This window comes from Euprymna scolopes, chromosome 19 (assembly GCF_053919585.1).
Source record: "Euprymna scolopes isolate OS-2025 chromosome 19, ASM5391958v1, whole genome shotgun sequence".
Taxonomy (NCBI): domain Eukaryota; kingdom Metazoa; phylum Mollusca; class Cephalopoda; order Sepiida; family Sepiolidae; genus Euprymna; species Euprymna scolopes.
In genome coordinates, this window is record NC_136500.1 from 116,915,331 (window position 1) to 116,939,005 (window position 23,675).

Sequence of the window (23,675 nt, forward strand, 5' to 3'; positions counted from 1 at the left end):
ATGGCAAGCAACTTTTTCGATAAAACAATTTTATTTGACAAAATTTGAAAGAGATTGGGAGTACTTGAAAATATAGGAAGACTTGTCACCAGGGAACACCGCCGGTTATTATCAATTAATAATCACTGAAGATTACCTGTGTGAATAACAACAGCAACTACTACTACTACTACTACTACTACTACTACTACTACTACTACTAATAATAATAATAATAATAATAATAACTAGCGGGACCTGTGGAAATTCCACAGGGAACTCATTCATATGTAATATATTGATATTTGCATTCTGTAGATGTTCAGCGTAAATGGAGATGCTCTGATATTATTGTAGCTCTTTTGTTAAAACTGCAAAAGTATTTATCTAAGCTAGCACGAACGCCCGGTGTAGCTCGGTCGTAAAATACGCTTAAATATGATATTTTTTATTCTTGCAGATTTCGTACATATTATTATAGAGTAAATGTTCTATCAATTCTTATATATATTATAAAGTTGCGATTAAAAAAAAAAAAAGAACTATATCCAAATGACTTGGGTTCATCAGCTCGAATAGAAGCCGAAACCGAAACTTATGAAGTAAAAGATAATTATTATATAAACTAATATACCTATAATATTATTATATATAATAATATACCTATAATATTATTATATATAATAGTATATCTATGTATAACTTGAGTTTCTTCAGTTATAATCGAAACCGAAACCAAAACTTATGAAGAATTCTTGGTAAAATTATTTATTACAAGGAATGGATGTCCATAATAATTTATCAACAGTCACCCGGATGTAAGCGTGACATACAAAATAAATAACATGCACGCTATCCTATTAATATATAGATTATATGATCATAATAATAATAAGAAGAAAAACAAGAAGAAAGACGGAAAAGAAAGAAAGGAAGAAGACGAAGGAGGAGAAGGAGGGGAGGAGGAGGAAACAGATGTATATGTAGAATTGTGCTGTCTAAATAACATTACTATCCTTAGATCCCGAGGAGAAACTTGAACGGAAATGAGTATACAGTAGATACCCAAGAAAGAAGAAAGACACTAACCTTCACCAAAAAGGGTGTGAAAAATATTTTGACCTTGATGAAGTTTATTATCACACAAATCTGAGAGACGACAGCTAGAAATCTGATATAATGGACTGATCCAACACCCCTCAAATGAATGGACTGTTACGTCTATAAAAAGACAAGCAAACTCTCCTCACGTGGGAGACAGAGTTTAGTACTAAGCTGTCAATGGACGCTTAGAAATGTGTGTACCTTTTTACCTAAATAAACCCGTTCTGTACAACCCCAGTAACGACTTGTTATTCATATAATCTACGATATAACAACTGGCGACGAAGAATTCGAACGAAACTCACTAAAAAACAAAGCGAAGGAATAAGCACACAAGAAGATTAACGAGCAGAAAACAAGAGGAATCCAAAGAAGGAAGAAGAAAAAAAGGAAAAACTTCGACAGAGCCAACATTTAAAAAGTAAGTGTTTCAGTCGGTTACAGTCCTAAAAAAAAAAAAAAAAAAAAAAAAAAAAAAGAAATTGACATTTTGAAGCGAACATTTTTTGAAAAGAAATTTTAAAAAAAAAGTGTCCATTTCAAGTTTTATTCGGCTGGAAGTGTTTTTTTTTCTCTTCTCTTCGGAAGGACATTGTGCTTGTAATTCATTGAATTTATAGGATATATGAGTTAATCTTTTGTTTAATTGTGTGTTTTTGTAAAAAAAAAAAAAAAAAATTTTTTTAACATGGAGCAGTTAGCGGAATTCACTAGAACTATGCAATCGGCATTGTTTGCGCAACAAAAACAAATGGAATTACTTCAGCAACAGCAGTTGAAGCAAAGCGAAATACTACAGAGTATTTTAACGCAGCAGAAAGACTGTCGTTTCACGCCTGAAGGAATAGCAAATTCTTTATCCGAATTTGTATACGAGCCGACAAATGGGTTAACTTTTCCGGCATATTTTCGGAGATACGAAAATATTTTTGGCAAGAGATGTCAGTCTTGGACAGACGAAGAGAAGATTATCCTTCTTCTTCAAAAACTTGGATCTCAGGAAAATACAAAGTATACGAATTTTATCCTGCCAAAGAAACCTGAAGAGATTTCTTTTAGTGAAACAATAAAAATATTGTCAAACATTTTCAGTGAACGAGATAGTCTATTCTATACACGTTATAAATGTTTAAATATCACGAAGCAGGAGGACGAAGATTTTATTACTTATGCAGGGAAAATGAATGCTCATTGTGAACCCTTTAAATTAAAAGACCTCAAAGAGGATATGTTTAAAAGTCTAATCTTTGTGCAAGGTTTAACAGCCTCTAAAGATAAGGATATTCGTTCAAGGATATTATCCATTATGAACCAAGACACAGGAATAACGTTACAAAAAGTTACGGAAGAGTGTCAGAAACTGCTAAATTTAAAGCAGGACAATACAAGCATCGAAGGAAAAAATTTTGAAGAAAAAAATATGGAAAAAAAATGGAAAGGGTGATGACATGTGCACACGAAAAATCCTGTAAGACATGTGGGGGAAAAAACCACTTCACTAAAGATTGTTACTTTAAATACAAAATATGTAACAAATGTAATATAAAAGGCCATAAATCAACGGTATGCAGGAAAGGGAAATACCGAAAAGCAGAAATAAAGACCATTGGTTCTAAAAATGAGTCTAGGTGTAATAAAAGAAAATATATTAAAATTAAAATTAATGGCTGTAATGTGAACTGTCTTCTAGATACGGGAAGCGGCATAAGTATAATTGACGAAGTAATTTGGAAGAAAATTGGGTTTCCAAAGTTACAAAATACAAATAAAAATTGCCAGACGTGTGTCTGGAAATAAACTAAAATTTAAGGGTGAATTTTTTACCAATGTGTCTCTAAAGGAGAATGCTGTGAGAACCAAGTTATATGTCGTACCGGGGAAAAATTCTAATTTGTTCGGTATAGACTTAATGATTCTTTTTAATTTATGGGAAAAACCCATAAGCTCATTTTGTAATAAAGTAAGTCTGGCGGGTTTAGAAAAGTCTAAACTACTAGGAAAGTTTATTGACGAATTAAAAAAAGATTTTAAAGAGGTATTCTCTGAAGGTTTGGGTTCACGGAGGTGAAATTTGAACTAAAGGACAAGGCTAAACCAGTTTTCAAACCCAAAAGAAAGGTTCCATATTCAGCATTAGAAACTATAGAGAAAGAATTAAAGAGACTTCAAGATATTGGAGTAATAGAAAAAGTGGACTACTCTGAATGGGCTTCACCCACGGTTTACGTTAAGAAGAAAAATAATAAAATCAGGGTATGCGCGGACTTTTCGACAGGTCTAAATGATTGTCTCAAGGAGCATAACTACCCGCTTCCTACCCCAGAGGAAATTTTTTCGAAGTTAAGCGGAGGAAGATTTTTTACAAAAATTGATTTGTCTGAAGCGTATTGGCAAGTAAAAGTCCAGGAAGATTGTGCTAAGTACCTGACATTAAATACCCATAAAGGACTATTTTTCACTAAAACGCTTGCCTTTTGGTTTAAAAGTAGCCCCAAATTTGTTCCAGCAAATTATGGATACAATGGTTTGGATTTTGCTATGGCTTATCTAGATGACATCCTTATAAGAAGTAAAAATGTGGAAGAGTATAAAATCCACATTGGCAAAGTATTCGAGAGAATATCAAACTATGGATTGAAAGTGGCTCTCGAAAAATGTAATTTTGGGATGGACAAAATTGAATATTTGGGACAAGTGATTGATCGAAATGGTAGAAAACCTAATCCTAATAGAACTGAAGCAATCAAAAACATGCCTAGACCAGAAAATATAGTGCAGCTACAGTCATTTTTGGGACTAGCAAGTTATTATAATTCTTATATCCCAAATATGCATGAACTAAGAGCACCTTTAAACGACTTATTGAAAAAGAATTAAAAAAATGGCTCTGGACAAAAGAATGTAATGAAGCATTCCTAAAGATTAAAAAATGTCTGTTATCGGATTTAGCACTAGCTCACTACGATCCGAAAAAAGAATTAATTGTAGCAGCAGATGCGAGCGAATACGGTTTATGTGCTGTGCTACTACACAGACTCAAAGATGGATCGACTAAACCAATTATCCATGCCTCAAGGGTTTTGCTACCCGCAGAAAAAAATTATAGTCAGATAGAAAAAGAAGGTCTGGCAATTGTATACGCCATGAGGAAATTTCAAAGGTTCATCCATGGAAGATTTTTTATCTTGGAAACGGACCACAAACCTTTGTTATCGATTTTTGGTTCCAAAAAAGGAGTTCCTACTCATACGGCTAATAGGTTACAAAGATGGAGTATGATTCTGTTAAACTACAATTTTAAAATGAAACACCTAGTATCCAGCAAAATTGCACACGCAGATGGGTTGTCCAGGTTTATCCCAAATAAAACTGAATTACTTGAAGAAACTGTTATAGCTGCACTAAAAGAAGAAAATGAACTAACAGATATATATTATAAATACTGTTAGAGAACTTTCGGTAACACTTGAGGAAATAAAGAAAGCAGCAAGAACAGATGAATACATTAACAAGATAAAAAAACAAGTGGGACAAAAAGAAAAGAAGAGGAAAGGATTAACCGTTTTTCCATTTTCAAAGTGCGATGAAACTCTAATGTACGCAGATAGAGTGGTAATACCTCAAGTATTACAGAAGAGAATTTTACAAGAATTCCACATGGGACATCCTGGAATCTCCAGAATGAAAGCACTAATGAGAGCATATACGTACTGGCCTGGAATGGATCAGGACATAGAAAAAATGATAAAATTATGTAAGGGTTGCCAACTAGCAACAAAAGCGCCGCCTATTAAGACGCAACCTTGGCCTAAAACAGATATACCATGGACGCGGATCCATATAGATTACGCAGGACCTCTAAAAGGATATTATTACCTGGTAATAGTAGATAGCATGTCGAAATGGCCAGAAAATTTTAAATTCAAACATCCTACAGCGGCAAACACAATAAAGGCGTTGGACGAGGTATTTGGGCGTTTTGGCGTACCAAAAGCAACTGTTAGTGATAATGGCACCATGTTCAAAGGTCAAGAATTTAAGATCTACTGTGAGTCACTGGCCATAGAGCATGTCACAACACCAACTTATAGCCCTCGATCTAACGGACAAGCTGAAAGATTTGTCGATACGTTTAAACGAGCGTTAAAAAAGAACGATAACATCGACACGGAAGAAAAAAAGTCTTCAGAAATTTTTAGCAGTGTACAGGATAACGCCTAATCCGAATACAAATGCAAATTTATCCCCAGCGGAAATAATGTTTGCCAGAAAAGTGCGCTCTGTGTTCGACCGGTTAATTCCGAGTAAAAAAGTAAAAAAAAAGTGTAAAAGATAATGGACGATACAAGATATACAAGGACGGGGATAAAGTTTTTTTCAACAATTATCGGGCGGGGAAGAGTTTTTGGGAAGAAGGCATAATCTCAAAAAGAATTGGAAGAATGGTCTACATTATAAAAGGTCAGACATTTTCCCACAAAAAACATATAAACCAACTCAGACCCCGATATAATGAAATAGTTAAAAACAATGAAGTACCGATGGAAGTACTGTATGACAGTTTTCACATAGAGCCTCCAAAAAAGGAAGCACCAGTAACTGAAAATACAAGTTACTCTCCAAAATCCAAAAATTCGCAAACGCAAATTTTAAGGAGAAGTGAAAGAAAAAGAGAAAGAACTGAATTTTTTGGACAAAGTCAAAAAAGAAAAAAATGGTGAAGCGAAATTCTAGGGAAGAATTTAGCTTGGGAGGAAGGTGATATAATGGACTGATCCAACACCCCTCAAATGAATGGACTGTTACGTCTATAAAAAGACAAGCAAACTCTCCTCACGTGGGAGACAGAATTTAGTACTAAGCTGTCAATGGACGCTTAGAAATGTGTGTACCTTTTTACCTAAATAAACCCTTTCTGTACAACCCCAGTAACGACTTGTTATTCATATAATCTACGATATAACAAAATCAATGCTAAGCAGCTGTTGTGATAACGCAGAATTATTTGCATCGATTATCGAAGGAGGTGGAGAGGTTATTTTTATCCAGACTCAAGAGGACAACACAGGTTGGTATCAGTGAGCAATCTCTGATAATGATCTGCGTGAGAATTCCTAGTGAGTAACAATTACAGTACCTCCGCCGCAAAATACACACTCGTGAGGATGTGATTTTGCTTGTGACTAATTATCATAATACGCTGTTTTCGCACTGTTTTACTCTGTATTCTTTCGCCTACTGACTCCTTGACATTCATTATTTTTATCTTGTTTTTCTTTATTTTTAAATCTAACCTATTTTCGGGTGCCTGTATTCGCGTCATTTATTTAAATCTATAGTTTGTTGTGTATGGAAGGGGACTGATCCCAGTAATAAGAGAAAGAAAGTAAATTGGATTGAAAATAATATTTATTAAAAGAAAATGCTAGAATCGAACCCAGTAATCAAAAATTAAAGACAACACATATTGCTATTTGGATACGATGATAGGAATGTTGCGAATTGTCTATTATATTAGAAATAACTATGCAACTAGTTAAGCCAGAGTAGTAGAATAAAAAATCAATATAGGAATGTTCTTTTCTTCCTAAAAACATTAGATACATAAGATGTAGAATCCACGTGAGGAGACATTCACAGGTTTGAGCACGATCTGACGTCACAAAGAAAGATAGATTACAATATAGTCAGTTAAATCAGACTCAGTCAGTCAGAAAAGTTTTCTTTTACATAGGAGTCACCATTTATCAAGGCCCAGAGGCCACTCGAGAATAAGTGTCAAAGAGTGTACAGTTCGGAGTTGACAGTTAGAGTCGAGAGAGTCGGGAGAGTTCAGTTAGCAAGGCTCCTTTCGGAAGCGAGCCAGAAAGGGAGACAATACTGTAGAAATCTAAGGGGCAAGGAATATCTGATCATCATCTCATCTAGCTAGAATAAATGTCTTCATGTTTGTCATCAACCTAAAGGTAATGCGTTTTATCTATCGTTTTTGTAAATGAACATTGTATGAAACACCCTTCCAAAGTGTTAACTGTCCGTCCCCATCAGCAATAATGAATTCCTTTCTCCATGTTAAAAAGAACTGTCCAGTTCACATCTCTTCAGATTCATATCTATCATATTAATAAAATGAACAAGTAATTATCGCATCGCCCTCATAGCCGTATACACCGTTATATTAATGCCTCATCCTCTGTTATAAATATCGTCTCCAATGTGTACACTCCACTATTCAGCAATTTTATATTCTACGCTTATATCCCCATTGTCACTACTGACTTGCTATCATTAGATGATGTTCAAAAGTCAGTTTAGTCAGCCATAAATTAAAATATATATATATATATATATATATATATATAATTTTAATAAATAAACGCTTCTATAGGAGATTATTAAACTGAGGTTGTGTTTAGGAGAGACGGAGGAAAATTTGAAATTACTTGATCCATCAGTACCTATGAAAATATTTTTTATAAATGTTTGCATAGATACCATTAAACTTGACTTGCGTTCAAAAGAAACATTATGTTATTTAAGCCATCCGTAAATGTAAAAGGTTGATTGTTTTTTTTTTGTTGTTGTTTTTTACAAATTGATGCTTGCAGCTATAGAATGACTTCATTTAAAATAGTTGTTCAATGTTGGATCAGCGAACACACATTTTATTGTCCGATTAACTTTTTTGTCTTTATTTCTTTCAGTATGAAACCGATTCCGACTATGAATACGGTAAGTAGGTTCATTCAATCAGAATTTCTTTGAACTAAAAATCAACAAAAAGATTGTATCCGTTGTTTCTAGACAATATAAGAGGCCTTTTAATACTCTAATAAGGCAACTCGACACGGTCGTGTAAATCTATCCTAGCGGATACTATAATGGGTGCGAATGCAGTAAAATAATAATTACCTTAATATCCATTCACACCGCCACTATAAGACGCGCGTGCGCGTGCGCGCGCATACACACATGCACACATCAGTATAAGACGCGCGTGCGCACACACACATACTCACATACACACCACTATAAGACGCGCATGCACACACACACACCACTATAAGACGCACACGCACCACTATAAGACACACACACACCACTATAAGACGCGCGTGCACACACACCACGATAAGACACACACACACTACTATAAGACGCGTGTGCACGCGCACACACGTGTGTGTGTGTGTATGTGTGAAAGTTTTCACGTTAAAAAATGTCGTTCCGATTTCTCATGTTAGGAACAGCTTTCTAAATAATAACAGGAACGGCTTTCTAAATAATAACGCTATTAGTTAGAAAGCTCTCTTTAACATAGACAACGTTATCTGAGAGAAAGATAATCATTTATCAGAAGGGACCCTATCTGGGTTGTCATCTTCGTCCCGTCTGCTTCGCAAAACTGGGAGTAAAAAAGAGCAAGCCATCTTGACTTTAATCAAAAGTTTCAACTATCAATTTCTTATAAATACGAACAGAAATCGTCACAATTTATAAACTCTTTCGATAGGGGATCAGTAGTTGCGAAAGTGATTACTTTTATGCCGCGTTCTTTCATGAGCTTTTATTATTGCAATCGGAATCGGCAATTGTATAAAAATCAGCAATTTAGAACAAAATCGGTAATTATATCGGAAATTATATCGAAAATTCCGGACGATATTTTCCATGATAACAAATGGAAGTTGTCGAGTAAATTTTGTGAATAAAGTTGAAATTTGGATGCGTTAGAAAGAAAATCGGAATTTTATGATAATACAATACTCACAAGATCAACAATCAATTTTATCTTAAATTTAGGCATAAACCATGCAAAATTTGTGAGATATTGTAGCAATCACTATACTGCAATTGAACCGACTTGTATCGTTTTTTTTTACTCATAACAACCCCAGACGAAGCAAAGTGGACATAAGGAGTTACTATTGGGAGCATGTCTACAGAAGGTTGAACAGCGAGATGTCTGCTTATTAGGTACTTCCAACGCGAGACACAGATTACCCCCCCACTATATGTAACACGATGTAATTGTAATTTAATTTAATGTTATCATCATAAATTTTACATCATTTAAATGAATAAGCTTCAAATAAACTAGTAATGTTTTAAAAAGATTTTTACAGTATATGAAAATAATGAAAATGCGAGACCAAAATTGTGTTTACATTATCGACGCCTTAAAACAACGCTCCTATGTAGTGATCATTTTGAAGCCCTAAATACGCCTGTGTTTAAAAAAATCTGGCAAAAATCAACTAATGATCAGATTTCCATGAAATTTTCGATACGTATTGAATTTAAAATTAATTTGTATTTTAAAATCAGTTTTCGTTAAATATGTGAGGGAAATATTTTTTAGGTTTTCTAATCCTCCATATTTCATGTTACGAAAACTAAACAAAATAAATTTAAGTCCATAAAAATTGCAACATTTTATAATGCTGAAGAGGTTAAATAATTAAAAAATAGTTATATATATATATATATATATATATATATATATATATATATATATATATATATATATATATATAACTATTTTTTAATAGGACGTGGGTTGATAGGCTGGAGACTCTTTTTCGAACCCTGTCTAAAAGGGAGAGATGAATGCACCAGCCAAAATGTGGCAAGGAACGGATGCTGGCTTTGTCGAGATATAGGATATTGTCAGATGCGAATAATTTCCTAGTTGAAATTAAATGTTTTAAACGCTAAATACGTGTTTTCTCTTCTTTTTTAATTCCAAAATATTGTTTCCTATTAGGAATTGGGAGCAGTGGAGAAACATCCGATGGTGACTATTTTGAGGCGGATGAAGATGGCCAACCGAAATTGAAGGATGGCAAGCGACGTATTGATCTGGGCAAACTATCAAGAGCAGATCTTCAAAGAATGGGCATCGATCCAATGCTCAGCAAACAGGAAATTGCGCGCAAACTCAAGGTGCACACCCATATTTCTTTTCAAAATTTTGGAGTACAGAGTTTAATTTGGTTCAATTTTTTTTTGGGGGGGGGGAGGAGTGTTTCATTTTGTTAGTTAGATTTTAAAGCCATCTGCTATATACAACATAATCACACTGGCACACCGGTTCTCGTTATATCACCGAAGTCAAGCAACGTTGATCCTTGTCAGCATCAGATAGATGACCATTCTGGAATACTAAGCTCTGTATGTAGGAGGACGTCGGAACTTCCTTGCAAGAACTGCAAAAAACCAATGTCGTCACCTCCCTTGATCACGATATACATGCGACTGGGGGCTAATTGTGAATTTCATATTCCCTAGAAACTTCCTCCTTCGGAGAAAATCAGTTTAATCCTCCTAAGGTAAATGCTGATTCTTTGTTCATCGTCCGTTTGTTCGTCACCGGCCATTCAACTCATATTCAGTAATTCTTATTATTACACATATTTTTTATTCTATTGTAATGCATGAAGACGTGATATTCATTCATTCAAAATTTATAGGGTAAAGTGCTTTGATTTATCTGTACCGTTGGGACGTTTCTAGAACCGCTGTTATGTCCTGGCACAGCAACCAGCTCCCCAGATAAGATGATAGGAACATTCCCTTTCGATGAAAAGGTTGGTATGACGTCGGCTACGTGTAGTCTTGACGGACGTTCTCTTCTAGTTCTCGGCATCATTACTGACTGAACCGTTGTGATAGAATTCAACATTGTAAGATAAGCATCTATTTTTTATATAAAAATAAAATCCTGTTATTTTAACATTTGAAAAAGCATTTTAAGAACTCGAGAGTCGAGCTGGCGACTTGTGGCCTTCGGGGTTCCGATTTCAACTGACCATTCCTTTTCTCTTGTGATGACGAAAAAACAAGAGAGAAAAAGAGAAAAAGGGAGATAGAGAAAGAAAGGAAGAGATAGGTGCATATTAAAAAAAAAAGACACTGAAAAATTGTTTTACAAATCCAGGTGTCATCCAAGTAAGTCTGACCTTTTGCACCTGACTACCCTGATTGCTTTGACATGGCTGAGATTTTATAAACGTCTCTCAATCTGAGTCTCTGCCATGTTTTCCATAACATATTTTTAAATGTCGTCTTCAATACAGGGAAAGCCGGATGTAAGGCCTCAAAATATGGGGATCTGAAACTCCCCCAAAAGAACTCTTTATTATTGCGCCACACTACGACTTTTGCTTTTTGATTGGATTGCTTCTGCTGTCGCCATGGATTTCTCCGATTCTTTCTGGAATCAGGTAGGTAAAAAAGATTCTCAACATCCATAGATGAAAAATAGTGTCATAAAATTGACTGAATTCAAACTTAACATACAGTGTGGTCGTTAGTCTACGTTGTCCGCTACTTCACCAACGCCACTTTCCACTGAATGAAACTTTCAACATTATTAATGTAACTATTATGTTGGTGCAAAAAAATGTCGTTTTTTGACGTTCAACAGTGTAAAAAGAAACGACATGATTTTTGCAACAACCTATTAACTAGCAAATACATCGTTCATCTGTTTACAATTTCATAACTAGCAAATACATCGTTCATCTTATTTGTGTTTAATTGGTACATTCACTCTTAATATAAAGGGCATTTTTAGAACTGTATTGCATGTATACAAATTATTTATTCAAAAACTATACCTTGACGCACTCTATAAGTTTGGAGACATACATCTATGATGTCACGTCAAGACAATAATTATTTTGTGAAGGTTATGTTTTAAAATTTATTCATGAGAACGTCTAAATAGCTCAGTTCGTAGATCATAAGACTGAATCTCTCAAAGTGTCGGTTTCGATTTCCCATCATGCCTTATTTATCATCTAGTATTAATGCAATATTTTCCATTTCTAAAAGAAATATTTTTTATTAATTTATTATTATTATTATTATACTAATTATTTTGGTTCCGAGTCAAGCCAATGCACCCAAGTCATTGATGGAACATGCTGGTTTATACGAAGGTCAGACAAGGGAGGATGGGGTCTGGTGGTCTCCCTCCTTCTGCAGCCTTGGACTCTGCTATTGGCCAGCATTTGGTTGACAACCCGTGCTGTGCCGATAGATATAAAATAGAATGGTTCGAGGTGCTACATAGAGCGGACTCCAGAAACTATTTAAAGATTTTGGAGTATGTCTCTATTGCGGTGCGTAAACCTTCTTTGTGCTGACAAAAGGAAACATCCAACGCATTGTTTCTCTTTGGGGAACTTTGAATCTTTTCTCCCGTTTCTTTTTTCTCCCTCGTTGTGCCAATATTTTAATCATTTTTAAACGTTAATAAATTTATTTTAGTGTCCCCGTACTTTTGGCACATTTTATAAGTTCCCCATTAGAACTCTTTATTTTCGACATAATATTATTTTGTACGCCATCGATTTTCTCCTGATGAGATGATAGCCGAAAGAGCGCTTGAGAAACTTCCGCTTATTATTTTCAAAACTGTATATAAATTTTGTACCTCCAAACATATATATATATATATATATATATATATATATATATATATATATATATATATATATGTTTGGAGGTACAAAATTCTGAAAGTGCTAGAGCAAATGGAAGCGAAAGCTGGATAGATATTTGTAAACAAGATGATTGTATCAATGGAGTGTGCATGTTGGACAGTTGATTCCCTGGACAATTGCATACCTTTCATAAATATTTGAAGTTACCATTCCTTAATTTTTTCAAACATTTTTATATATATATTGAAATCGCAACTTTATAATATATAAAAACCGATAGAACATTAACTCTATAATAATATATACGAAATCTGCAAGAATTAAAATATGATATTTAAGCGTACTTTACGACCGGGCTTGGCCAGGCGTTCGTGCTAGCTTAGATAAATACTTTTGCAGTTTTAACAAAAGAGCTACAATAATATCAGAGCGTCTCCATTTACACTGAACATCTACAGAATGCCAACATCAATATATTACATATGAATGAGTCCCTTGTGGAATTTCCACAGGTCCTGCTAGTTTATACATATTTTTTAGTTTTGATCTCACTACTATATATTAGGTTCATTATAATAATTGATAACGAATTGTCCGTATAATAATAATACGTAATCTGCATGGATTAATCTATCATATTTAAACGTATCTTATGACTGGGCAATGCAGAACAGTCTGCTAGTAAGTTTATAAATCCAAATACAATGCTCTATTTTATCTATCTTCTCTCCATTGGGTTAGACACAAGGTCAGGTGTGGGTTTTGATGAAGCCGTTTCTGCGAAATGAACTGCATTTGAACTTGGCACACCATGTTCTCAGTCAATGTCATTAACCACTTAGTACCACCCCAACTGAATCTAAATACAATGCTTCATAAGACCGTTCATTAATAAATTGAAAAATAAATGAAACAAAAATCTACCAAAATCCAAAAAGTCAAACAACTGCTGGTGACTTCTTTATATTGAAACAGTTGCAAACATGAAAGAAATTTTTTTTTAAAGTCACATGATTGAGGAAGTTTTTAAATTCGTTGAACACTTCTTTAACATTTCTTTGTTATCCAAAATCTTGGGCAATGCCAGGTAGTCCTGCTAGTTTAGACTAATTTAAAAAAAAAATGTTTGAAAAAATTAAGGAATGGTAACTTCAAATATTTATGAAAGGTATGCAATTGTCCAGGGAATCAACTGTCCAACATGCACACTCCATTGATACAATCATCTTGTTTACAAATATCTATCCAGCTTTCGCTTCCATTTGCTCTAGCACTTTCAGATTTTTCGCTAGTCATCTCCAAGGAATTATTGTTGATACTTTATCATTGCGATAGAATTACTATTTTTACTCAAAAAATTCAGGAATTTTTTTTTTTCCTATCTAAAAAGAATATTTTTGTTTGGATGAATTTGCAGAGAAAAAGGTAATTTAACAAAATTAAACTTATCTTGCCCTTCAGATAAATACGGATATTCAGTTATAGCCAACTAACATTTTTCCTAATTTTCGGCATGGCTGCTACTGGAAGTGGTGACAAAGAAAATCAGTTCTTCACTTTTTTTCTCTCACACCTATATCTCCCCTGTGCATGTACCCTTTTTTATTACGTTTTTCCGACCATTCTTTTTTTTTATTATTAAAAAAAATTCATATTTATCAGTTAATAATTTATTAGTTATCCAATACATAATATTTTATTGCATTAATTATAAACTAGCAGGACCTGTGGAATTTCCACAGGTCCTGCTAGTTTATAATTAATGCAATATTTTCCATTTCTAAAAGAAATATTCGTTAAAAAAACTGTGACTGACAGTGCGCCTTATATTATGCATGGCTGGTTGGTTGGTTGTTTTTGTTTTACGGCATATCAACCCTTTTCAGGTTATTTAATGCCGAATTCAATGATTTTGAAGACATTTTTTTAATAGAATCTATTTGTTTATTTTTTTTTTAAAGTCGGTTTCTATTTAACCCATAGTTGGGACCCTAACAGGTACTACCACTCCAGGTCAGAGTGGACCTGGTAGCAATGGCAATTAAAGGGTTGTTCCACACTTCCCAAAGCCCGCAAGCTGGGCCTCATCATCGGATATAGTTTCAGGTCATATCTAGGACGCATTATGGATGGGAATTAATAAAAGTTAAAAACAAATATATACTTTTTAGTCGGTTAAAAACAGGCAAAAACTATAATCCACTCACTTAGAATCAATACTTAATCAATCATTATTTAATACTTAAGTACTTAATCAATACTTAATGCCAGATTAATGGTTGAACTTGGTTTAATTTGTGCTCATTTTTGCATTAAATACTAATCTCTATTAATTAGATGTTATTTATCTGTTTTTGTTTTTGTGATACGTTTTGAATTAATTTCATTATTTATACAAAAGTGCATTTTTATCTAAATGCGGGTTGGGAATAATTTCCCCTTTTACTAATTTGGTACCCCCAAATTGGGAGCGGCATATATATATATATATTTTTGTTTATTAATATAATTATCCAATGAAACGTGTTTCGTCGTTTACGACATCAGAGTGACAGATTCAGCCACTCTGATGAGTCGTAGATAACGAAACACATGTCAGTGTATAATTATATTAATAAAAAAACAACAACTATTAATTCATATTAATCCAGACTGTATGTTAATAAATACTACACTAAAGATGTTCCATGCACCTTATCATAATAAAAATCCACACAAAATTTTAGCTAGATCAGCCCAGTAGTTTCTGAGAAAAAGTGAGACAGATAGAGAAAAAAAAACAGACTAAAAGAAATATAGTATATTGTGCTTCGATAATAAAATGTAATATTTTGGCAGAGATCAAAATCTAGATTTATTAACAAATTCATTTTTTTAATAGGGTAATAAACTTTTAGTAATTTTTTTTCAGATTAGATAGAGAAAAGTAATAATGTTGAATATTGTAGGATGGAATTTGATGAATTCAGAAATAAAATGAAACAAATGAAACAAGAGATCATGTTCGGATGAAACATTTAACAGGATTGGATTTCTCTATTAATGGTCGAAATGAAGAAAATTATTTTAGAGGTTGAATTGACAAAATCATTAGAAAGGGAAATTCTAATAATAATAATAATAATAATAATAATAATAATAATAATAATAATAATAATAATAATAATGGCAATAATAATAACAATAATAAGAACAAAACTAATAATGATAGTCCTAGTTGTAATAATGATAATAATAGTAAAAGTAATAATAAAAGCAACAATAACAACAACATCAATAATAATAATAATAATAATAATAATAATAGTAATAATAATAATAATAACCATAATAATAATAACAATAATAATAATACTAATAATAAATCAATAATAATAATAATAAATCAATAATAATAATAATAAATCAATAATAATAATAACAATAATAATAATAAATCAATAATAATAATAAATGAACAGCAATAATAATAATAATAATAATAATAATAATAATAATAATAATAATAATAATAATAATAATAATAATTCGGATTTCGTTTATCAACGTCTCTCTGGGAATGGATGGAATTAATTTCCAGAGGATCTCCTTAAATCCCGGCTCTAAACCAGGAGCTTCAAAGATCAAGGGTTTTCCTAAGGGTGTTGGTGATACCTACAATAGCAGAAGTCTGAAGGCCACCTGAAACATCGGGGATTCGTGGTTTTTTCAATTGTCCTTCCAGACGACTTGATACTAATCCTAGCATACCAACTACGACCGGGTTTATTTGTGTTTTAACCCCGTGTATACGCCGTATCTCCAAAGCTAATGGGAGCATAATTGCTCCACTTCTCATTTTCCTTCTCTCTCACGTTTCTGTCCCAGGGGACTGAGAAGTCTACAATCTGCCAGTTTTTTGAAACCTTGTCAATGACGACCAAATCCGGACGATTATGTTCCAATTGCTTGGTCGTCCTGACATTTTGCCTCACCATACCTCTACATTTCCATCCTCACTTGTGCTCCCTTCATCAGGCGCCTCCTCAAACCACTTTCCAGCACAATTCATCCCAACCATCTTACAGACCTCCCAATATATCCAGAGTCCCATGCGATCATGTCCTTTGCGGTACTCTCTCTGTGCCAGTCCACTACACCCTGTTGCAAGGTGTGCAATTGACTCTGAGGTTTTACCACAAATCCAGCATTCTGCAGCAACTTCCTCTCCTAGCCTTGGTCTCACATACCTCCACTTCATTGGCCACAACCTTAAGCATCCACTCCTCACTTCTAACCACATGCTTCTTCAACGACATCTCCTTGGTTCTAACACAATCTTTTACAGTTTTCAATCCTCTCCCACTATTTTTCCTCTTTTGATACAGCTTTGCTAAGCTATTTCAAATGTGAAATATACCAAACATTGCTAAAACTTTTCTTGTTTTGATATCCATGGCAGGCAAAGCCTTGTCAGACCATTCTAAAATTCCCGCACTGTATCTCAAAACACTGACTGCCCATGCATTTACTGTTTTCATTAGATTTCCTCCATATAGTTTCGACTTTGTGATTAGTTCCACTCTTCTAAGATACTCCTTCCTGACTTTTTCCTTCATTATAATTAATAATAACAATAATAATAATAACAACAATGATAATAACAATAATAATAATAATAATAATAATAATAAACAATATTAGTAATAATAATTATTATAATAATAATAATAACAATAATAATAATACTAATACTACTACTAATAATAACAATAATAATAACAATAATAATAACAATAATAATAATAAAAACAATAACAATAATAATAATAACAATAATAACAATAATAATAATAACAACAATAATAATACTAATAATACTACTAATAATAATAACAATAATAATAACAAATATAATAACAATAATAATAATAATAACAATGATAATAATAACAATAATAATAATAACAATAATAATAACACAACAATAACAATAATAATAATAACAATAATAATAACAACAATAATAATAATAACAATAATAATAATAACAATAATAATAATAACAACAATAATAATAACAATAACAATAATACTAATAATACTACTACTAATAATAACAATAATAATATAAATAATAATAACAATAATAATAATAACAATAAAAATAACAATAATAAAAATAATAATAATAATAACAACAACAATAACAATAACAATAATACTAATAACAATAACAATAATGATAACAACAACAACAATAATAATAATAATAATAATAATAATAATAATAATAATAATAATGAATATAGAAAGTATTAATCAGACATTAAGGGATGAGTGCAAACAAGAGTTAGGCCTTAGGTAGGCTTGTTCTATCCAAATCCCAGCGATGTCCAATTGTCTTTGCGAGCGAAAAATCAATGGTAAACGGCTGTTGCGTTCTTTTGTATAGGTTATCGAAAGAGGTGAAGAGTACTTGAAATCTGAGAAGACTTGTCGTCATCCAGACTCTAGGGAACACCACTGGTTCTCGTCCGTGAGTAATTTCTGATGGTGACCTGTGTGAGAACTCCTCACGAGTACAAATAATAATCGGAGGGGGGAATCTCATTCACAAAGAAAGATTTACTAAGAAACACGAAGATTGATAAAGGATATCAGCAAAAGAAACATCCTCAACAGAATGGCTTTCGAAAACAATTAAAGAAATGTAAACGGAAGGATAACAAGAACAGAACTACCGGATCTAATAGAAAGAAAACACTTCTGGAGTCAAATATGGGGACATCGTCAAGATTACAACAAAAACGTCAAATGGCTGAAAGTCATAAAAACTGAACTACAGGTAATTAAAGAAGGAAGAGAAATAGAAATTAATGAATAAACCCTCAAGATGATCCTAAGGTAAATGGTAAACTGGAAATAACCAGGATACAATGGAACACACGCATACTAGATCTTTTTTTTAATTCAGGGGCTGCATAATAGTCTAGTGCAAAAACCAAGCAGATGTATCTCGAAAAAAGGTGTACCAGAATAGGTGACCAAATGAAGAACTACGTTGATACAAAAGGACGCTGGAAGGGGGACGACCCCAAGCAACTACAGCCCAATAACCTGCTTACCAACCATGTGGAACATCTTAACGGCACAGCGGAGCGAACAAATCTGCCACTCCCTTAACAGAGGGAGAAAGAGGGTATTGGAAAGAAAAATGTGGAGCGCACGGCTTGTTATACACAGATCAAAAGATCCTAAAGGAGGTAAAAAGCAGGAAAAAGAACAAGGCCATGGCACGGATCATTACAATAAAGCATATGGCAGAATCCTTCAAGCATGGATAATTGAATACTTAAGAATGTACAAGGTATGTGACAAGATTATTAATATTATCAAGAAAGCAACGGGAGACCGGAACTGAATATAGGAGGACAACATTTGACTGAGATAAGTAGACTCGCTATCACCACTATTTATCATATATTTATATATATGGCATTTATTTATATACGGCACAATCACGTTGACACGCCGATTTTCGTCAAATCACCGAAGTTAAGCAACGTTGAGCCTAGCCAGTACCAGATGGGTGACCATTTAGGAAGACGAGACGCTGTATGTTCCGCGAGGTAAAATACCAGGTTGACAAACTGGCGCGATCTATCCTTCTCCGAGGGTAGATGAGACTTTCTTAAGCCGTGGTAGGCACCCCATCTAATGATGGCGTCATGATAAAAAAAAATACCCTTGATAACCCTGGCGAAGCATCAAGTATTCAGCTACCGACAAAATTTGAATTACACTACAAACTCGTGTAGTGAGTTCAATCTCGGCTACAGCCGCGCTGGATGGATAGATTAATCATAATCATGATGCCACTCAACTATAAACTTAGGAAATGTGATGTCGGGTACAAGTTTACAGCGATAGAACAATCACCTCATGATCTGAAGCTAATCGCGACAAAAAAGGGAACTGAAAAATATGATAAACATAAACAGAATATTCAGCCATGACATTGGAATTGAATTTGGAATGGAAAAGTGTGCACTGCTAGAGGTGAAAAGGGGGAAAACTACAGACATCAGAAGTAACTGCCAAACGAAAAGGAGATGAGAGTGTTCGTTAAACGTGATGCTTACAAATATTTGGGTCTTCTAGAACCGAGCACTATCAAATTCATCAAATAAAACGGATTGGAAAAGGGGTACCTAAGAAGAACAAGGAAACTCTTAGAAACAAAACTATACCGTAGAAATGTAATTTATAGAATAAATATCTGGGAAGTATCACTAATAAGATATTCTGGGAAAAATATAAGCTTCTTGGTCATAAGACGAGAAAATTAATTGACAATGCATTCCACCCGAAAGATGATATCGATCTATTTTACATGATTAGGAACGAAGGGGGAAGAGGGTTGATAAGTGTAGAAGATTGTAGAACAAAGACAAAGATTGGAAAATGCATAACTCGCAACATAGAAGATTGATTATCGCAGCGAGTAGCCCCACGAACACCCTAAAGTAGGCCTGACCACTGAAAAATTACGTCAGGCCTGAGGTACAAGTACCCAAGAACTGTCGAATAGCTGAGCTCTCTATAATTAATAAGAGCTTTTTACAAAAATAAAATGCATTTAAAAAGAGAAAAATAAGGGATATGATTTATACTAAAACTGAACTTATTCAATATTAAAAAAAACAAAAAAAGAACTGAAACCAAGAAATAATTAAATATTAAAAAAAAAAAAAAGAATTAATTGAAAAGGAAGAGTTGTGCATTGTTTCTAGCTAAACAGTAGATAAACATTTCGTTGTTTCATAGATTTTAAAGATTAAAATTTGTTAATTATTTATTTAAAAATTGCATTTAAAAAGAAAATGAAACACGATTAGATTGGATTTTATTCAATCTAAAAAAGAATAATAATCGAATAAAAATTATGCATGTAAAATTATATATGTTTGAAGCAGGAGACAATTAAATACTGCAAAAACTAAATTATAAATTTAGGGAATAAACAAACAAATTAAAATTAAACGATCAATAATTGTTATACAAAAAAATACTGTAAAATAATAAACTTGGAACATTCTTTTTATACACACACACACACACACACACACACACACACACACACACACACACACATACACACACACTCTCTCTCTCCTCCCCCTCTCTCTCTTCTCTTTCTCTCTCTCTCCCGCTCTCTCCCTCTCTCCCTTTCTCTCCCCCTCTCTCTCTCCCTCTCTCTCCTTTTCTCCCTCTCTCCCCCTCTCTCTCTGTGTCTATCTCTCTCTTTCACACACACACGCACATACACACGCACATACACACGCACACACGAAAACTTTTAACGTTATTTAATGAATTACAAATAAAGAAATGATGTTAAAACTTTTATCGTAAAGTTACGATCGCGGTTAAAATTTTGCTAAGTTTATTCCCTCCTTCTATATCGAAAACTAAAGATTTTTCCAAAAATAAATATATCGATGGTATTCGATGAAAAAATTTATTAAGAGAATTAAAGAGCCACCTCATAAAAATCTTCGAATAATGTGCAATGTGGTTCTGGGCAAAAAATAAATGTCACATGGTGATATATCAGCAAATATATATATATATATACTTATCTCTGTTACAAGAGAGAACGTTTTCACGCAACGAAGACATGAGACGCTGAGTCATTAAACGAAACGCGAGACTAAACCGTTAAACGTCCAGTTGTTTCAATTTAATTGAATAGTGCATTAGATTGAAATATAAGTCAGTAATGAGACCTCCCATCAGTGAGGGAGGCAATACGTGAAAAAGTCGACAAGAATAAGTCTCCGAAATGGTGCGCATATACTCTTCTGATGACCAGACAATAGCTGGAGGTCAACATGAAAGATGCCACAAGTAAAACTGCCAAGAACACACACACACACACACACACACACACACACACACACACACACACACACACACACACACACACACACACACACACACACACATAAGGTCTGGAGTTCGATTCCTAGTAACAATCAAGCTACGCTGAAAAGGAGTAGTAAGACCACACCACATGTTCGCTCGTTTAGTAGCGAATTTTAACTATTGTTCTGGTAGCAGGTTTTATTCTCTAGTATGACTTCACGACCAGTTGAACAGTATAAGATTGATTTCTATCATAGCACTCACACAAACACACATGCACACACACATGCACACACACATGCACACACACACAAATACGACTGTAATAACTTGTAACTATGATTTTTAAAAAATATCACGGTAACATAAGTGCATAAGTAGGTTTGTCAGAAATTTCGTGAAAAATATTGAATAATTCCACCCCCTGTCTTTCCAAGCTTATAACTCATCGAAAAATGTAATTCAAGCCTTCATTTTTTTTTTCAATTAAAGGAGCAAGGACCAATAAAAAAAAAAAAAAAAAAAAACAACGTGGTTTAAAAAAAAGTTCTAAAAAATTTCTAAAAAAAAAACACTACTTTTTTGTTTTAAATCTGAATATATTATTTATTGATCTTTTCTCTTCAATTTGTGATGCATAAAACTTTGGTGAGTAAATTAATTATTTACTTTTTAATAGACATTTGAAAATAGGGGGGGGTGAATAAAAAAAAAAACGTTTGTCTAAAATATTATATTCAGTTTATTGGAAAGAGCATAAAATTTCACATTGACCCTGAAAATATCGTAAAAATAGAATCAATAAAAAAAATTTTGATAGATTTTTAAAGTTTAAAAATTGAAAAATACTGGGCTCGTAAAATTTAATTAATTTCATTACTGTTTTTAAAAAAAAAAATAATAATATTTCTATTACTTTTTATACAACTTTAATAGTTTATTTTGGAAGTATAATTGATAAAGAAAATAAACAACCCACTTTTAAAAGAGAAATTACGAGTTTTTTATATTTTATTTGCAGTTTCGTGTTAGAGGTGTCAAAAATTTTTACAAAAATTCTGATACACCTAGCACAGTGGGCCTTGTTTTTCACGCATAAGTTTGAAGCAGCGTTTTTTATGTGTTTGTAACGCTTAAGTTTTAAATAGCATTTTCGTTGGTTTATCACGTTTAAGTAATAAATAACCTTTTTATCGATCGGCGACATTTAAATTTAATTAGCTTTTTCGTCGCACTGTCACGCTTAAGTATGAAATGGCCTTTTTATCAGCTTACGTTTCAAATAGCATCTCCGTTAGTCTGTCACTCTTGACAATGACATAAAACTTACCCGTCGTCTGAAATGAATTTAGGAAGTACACACCCACACTATAAATAAAAGGTCAAAGAATAAACTATAATCTAATATATAAACGACTATATATCTGTCTGTCTGTCTGTCTGTCTGTCTGTCTATCTGCCTCCATATTTTCAAACTCCGAGGCTAAAAGTCGTAGAGTGGCGCTAGGGGCCTTAAATGATTGGATTCTGTACGGACCGTTCTTTAATGGGTCTTTAGCAGGTTAAAAGAGTTTTTAAGGGGTCAAAAATTAAAAAAAAAAAATCGTTATACATTTTGTATATTCATCTTAGTTTATTTTTAATTTTTAATCAGTTCATATGCGTGTCACGTGGGTACAGTGGTAACGTCACCAGCTTTGAATGCTTCGGTTTCGATTCTAATTGATGGCTCCCAAATATTTTTTCTTTTGAAATCACGACTCTATAATAATATATACGAAATATGAACACATTAAAATATCATAATTAAGTGTATTTTACGACCGAGTAAAGTCCGCCCCCGCTAGTAATCTCTATATGAAAAAATAAATTACTTACCTAATGTTATGATTTTATTTCAATATCTTAGTAATATATCAAGATAAGCGAGTGCGAACACTAGTGAAACATAACATACATATACACATATATAAGTGTGAGTGCGTGTGCGTGTGTGTGTGCGTGCGTGTGTGTGTTACAATGTGTTGGTTTTAAAATGTTTCCCTATGTATAAAAGACACTTTGTGTGCGAATGTATATGTGCGACAGAAAAAGAGAGAGATAAAGAGAAAGAGAGAGATAAAGAGAGAGAGGGAGATAAAGAGAAAGAGAGATAAAGAGAGGGAGATAAAGAGAGAGATAAAGAGAGAGAGAGAGAAAGAGAGAGAAAGAGAGATAAAGAGAGGGAGA

General features: G+C 33.3%; 1 protein-coding gene across 1 annotated transcript in view; it reads left to right on the plus strand.

Moving 5' to 3' along the window:
- The window catches only part of LOC145240304 (uncharacterized), a 243,164-nt gene that overhangs the window by 188,958 nt on the left and 30,531 nt on the right, over window positions 1–23,675 (plus strand). Inside the window, exons 20-21 of the mRNA XM_080103886.1 lie at window positions 7,788–7,815; window positions 9,851–10,029. Of these exons, the coding sequence (XP_079960012.1) occupies window positions 7,788–7,815; window positions 9,851–10,029 (207 nt within the window). The remainder of the gene's footprint in view (window positions 1–7,787; window positions 7,816–9,850; window positions 10,030–23,675) is intronic.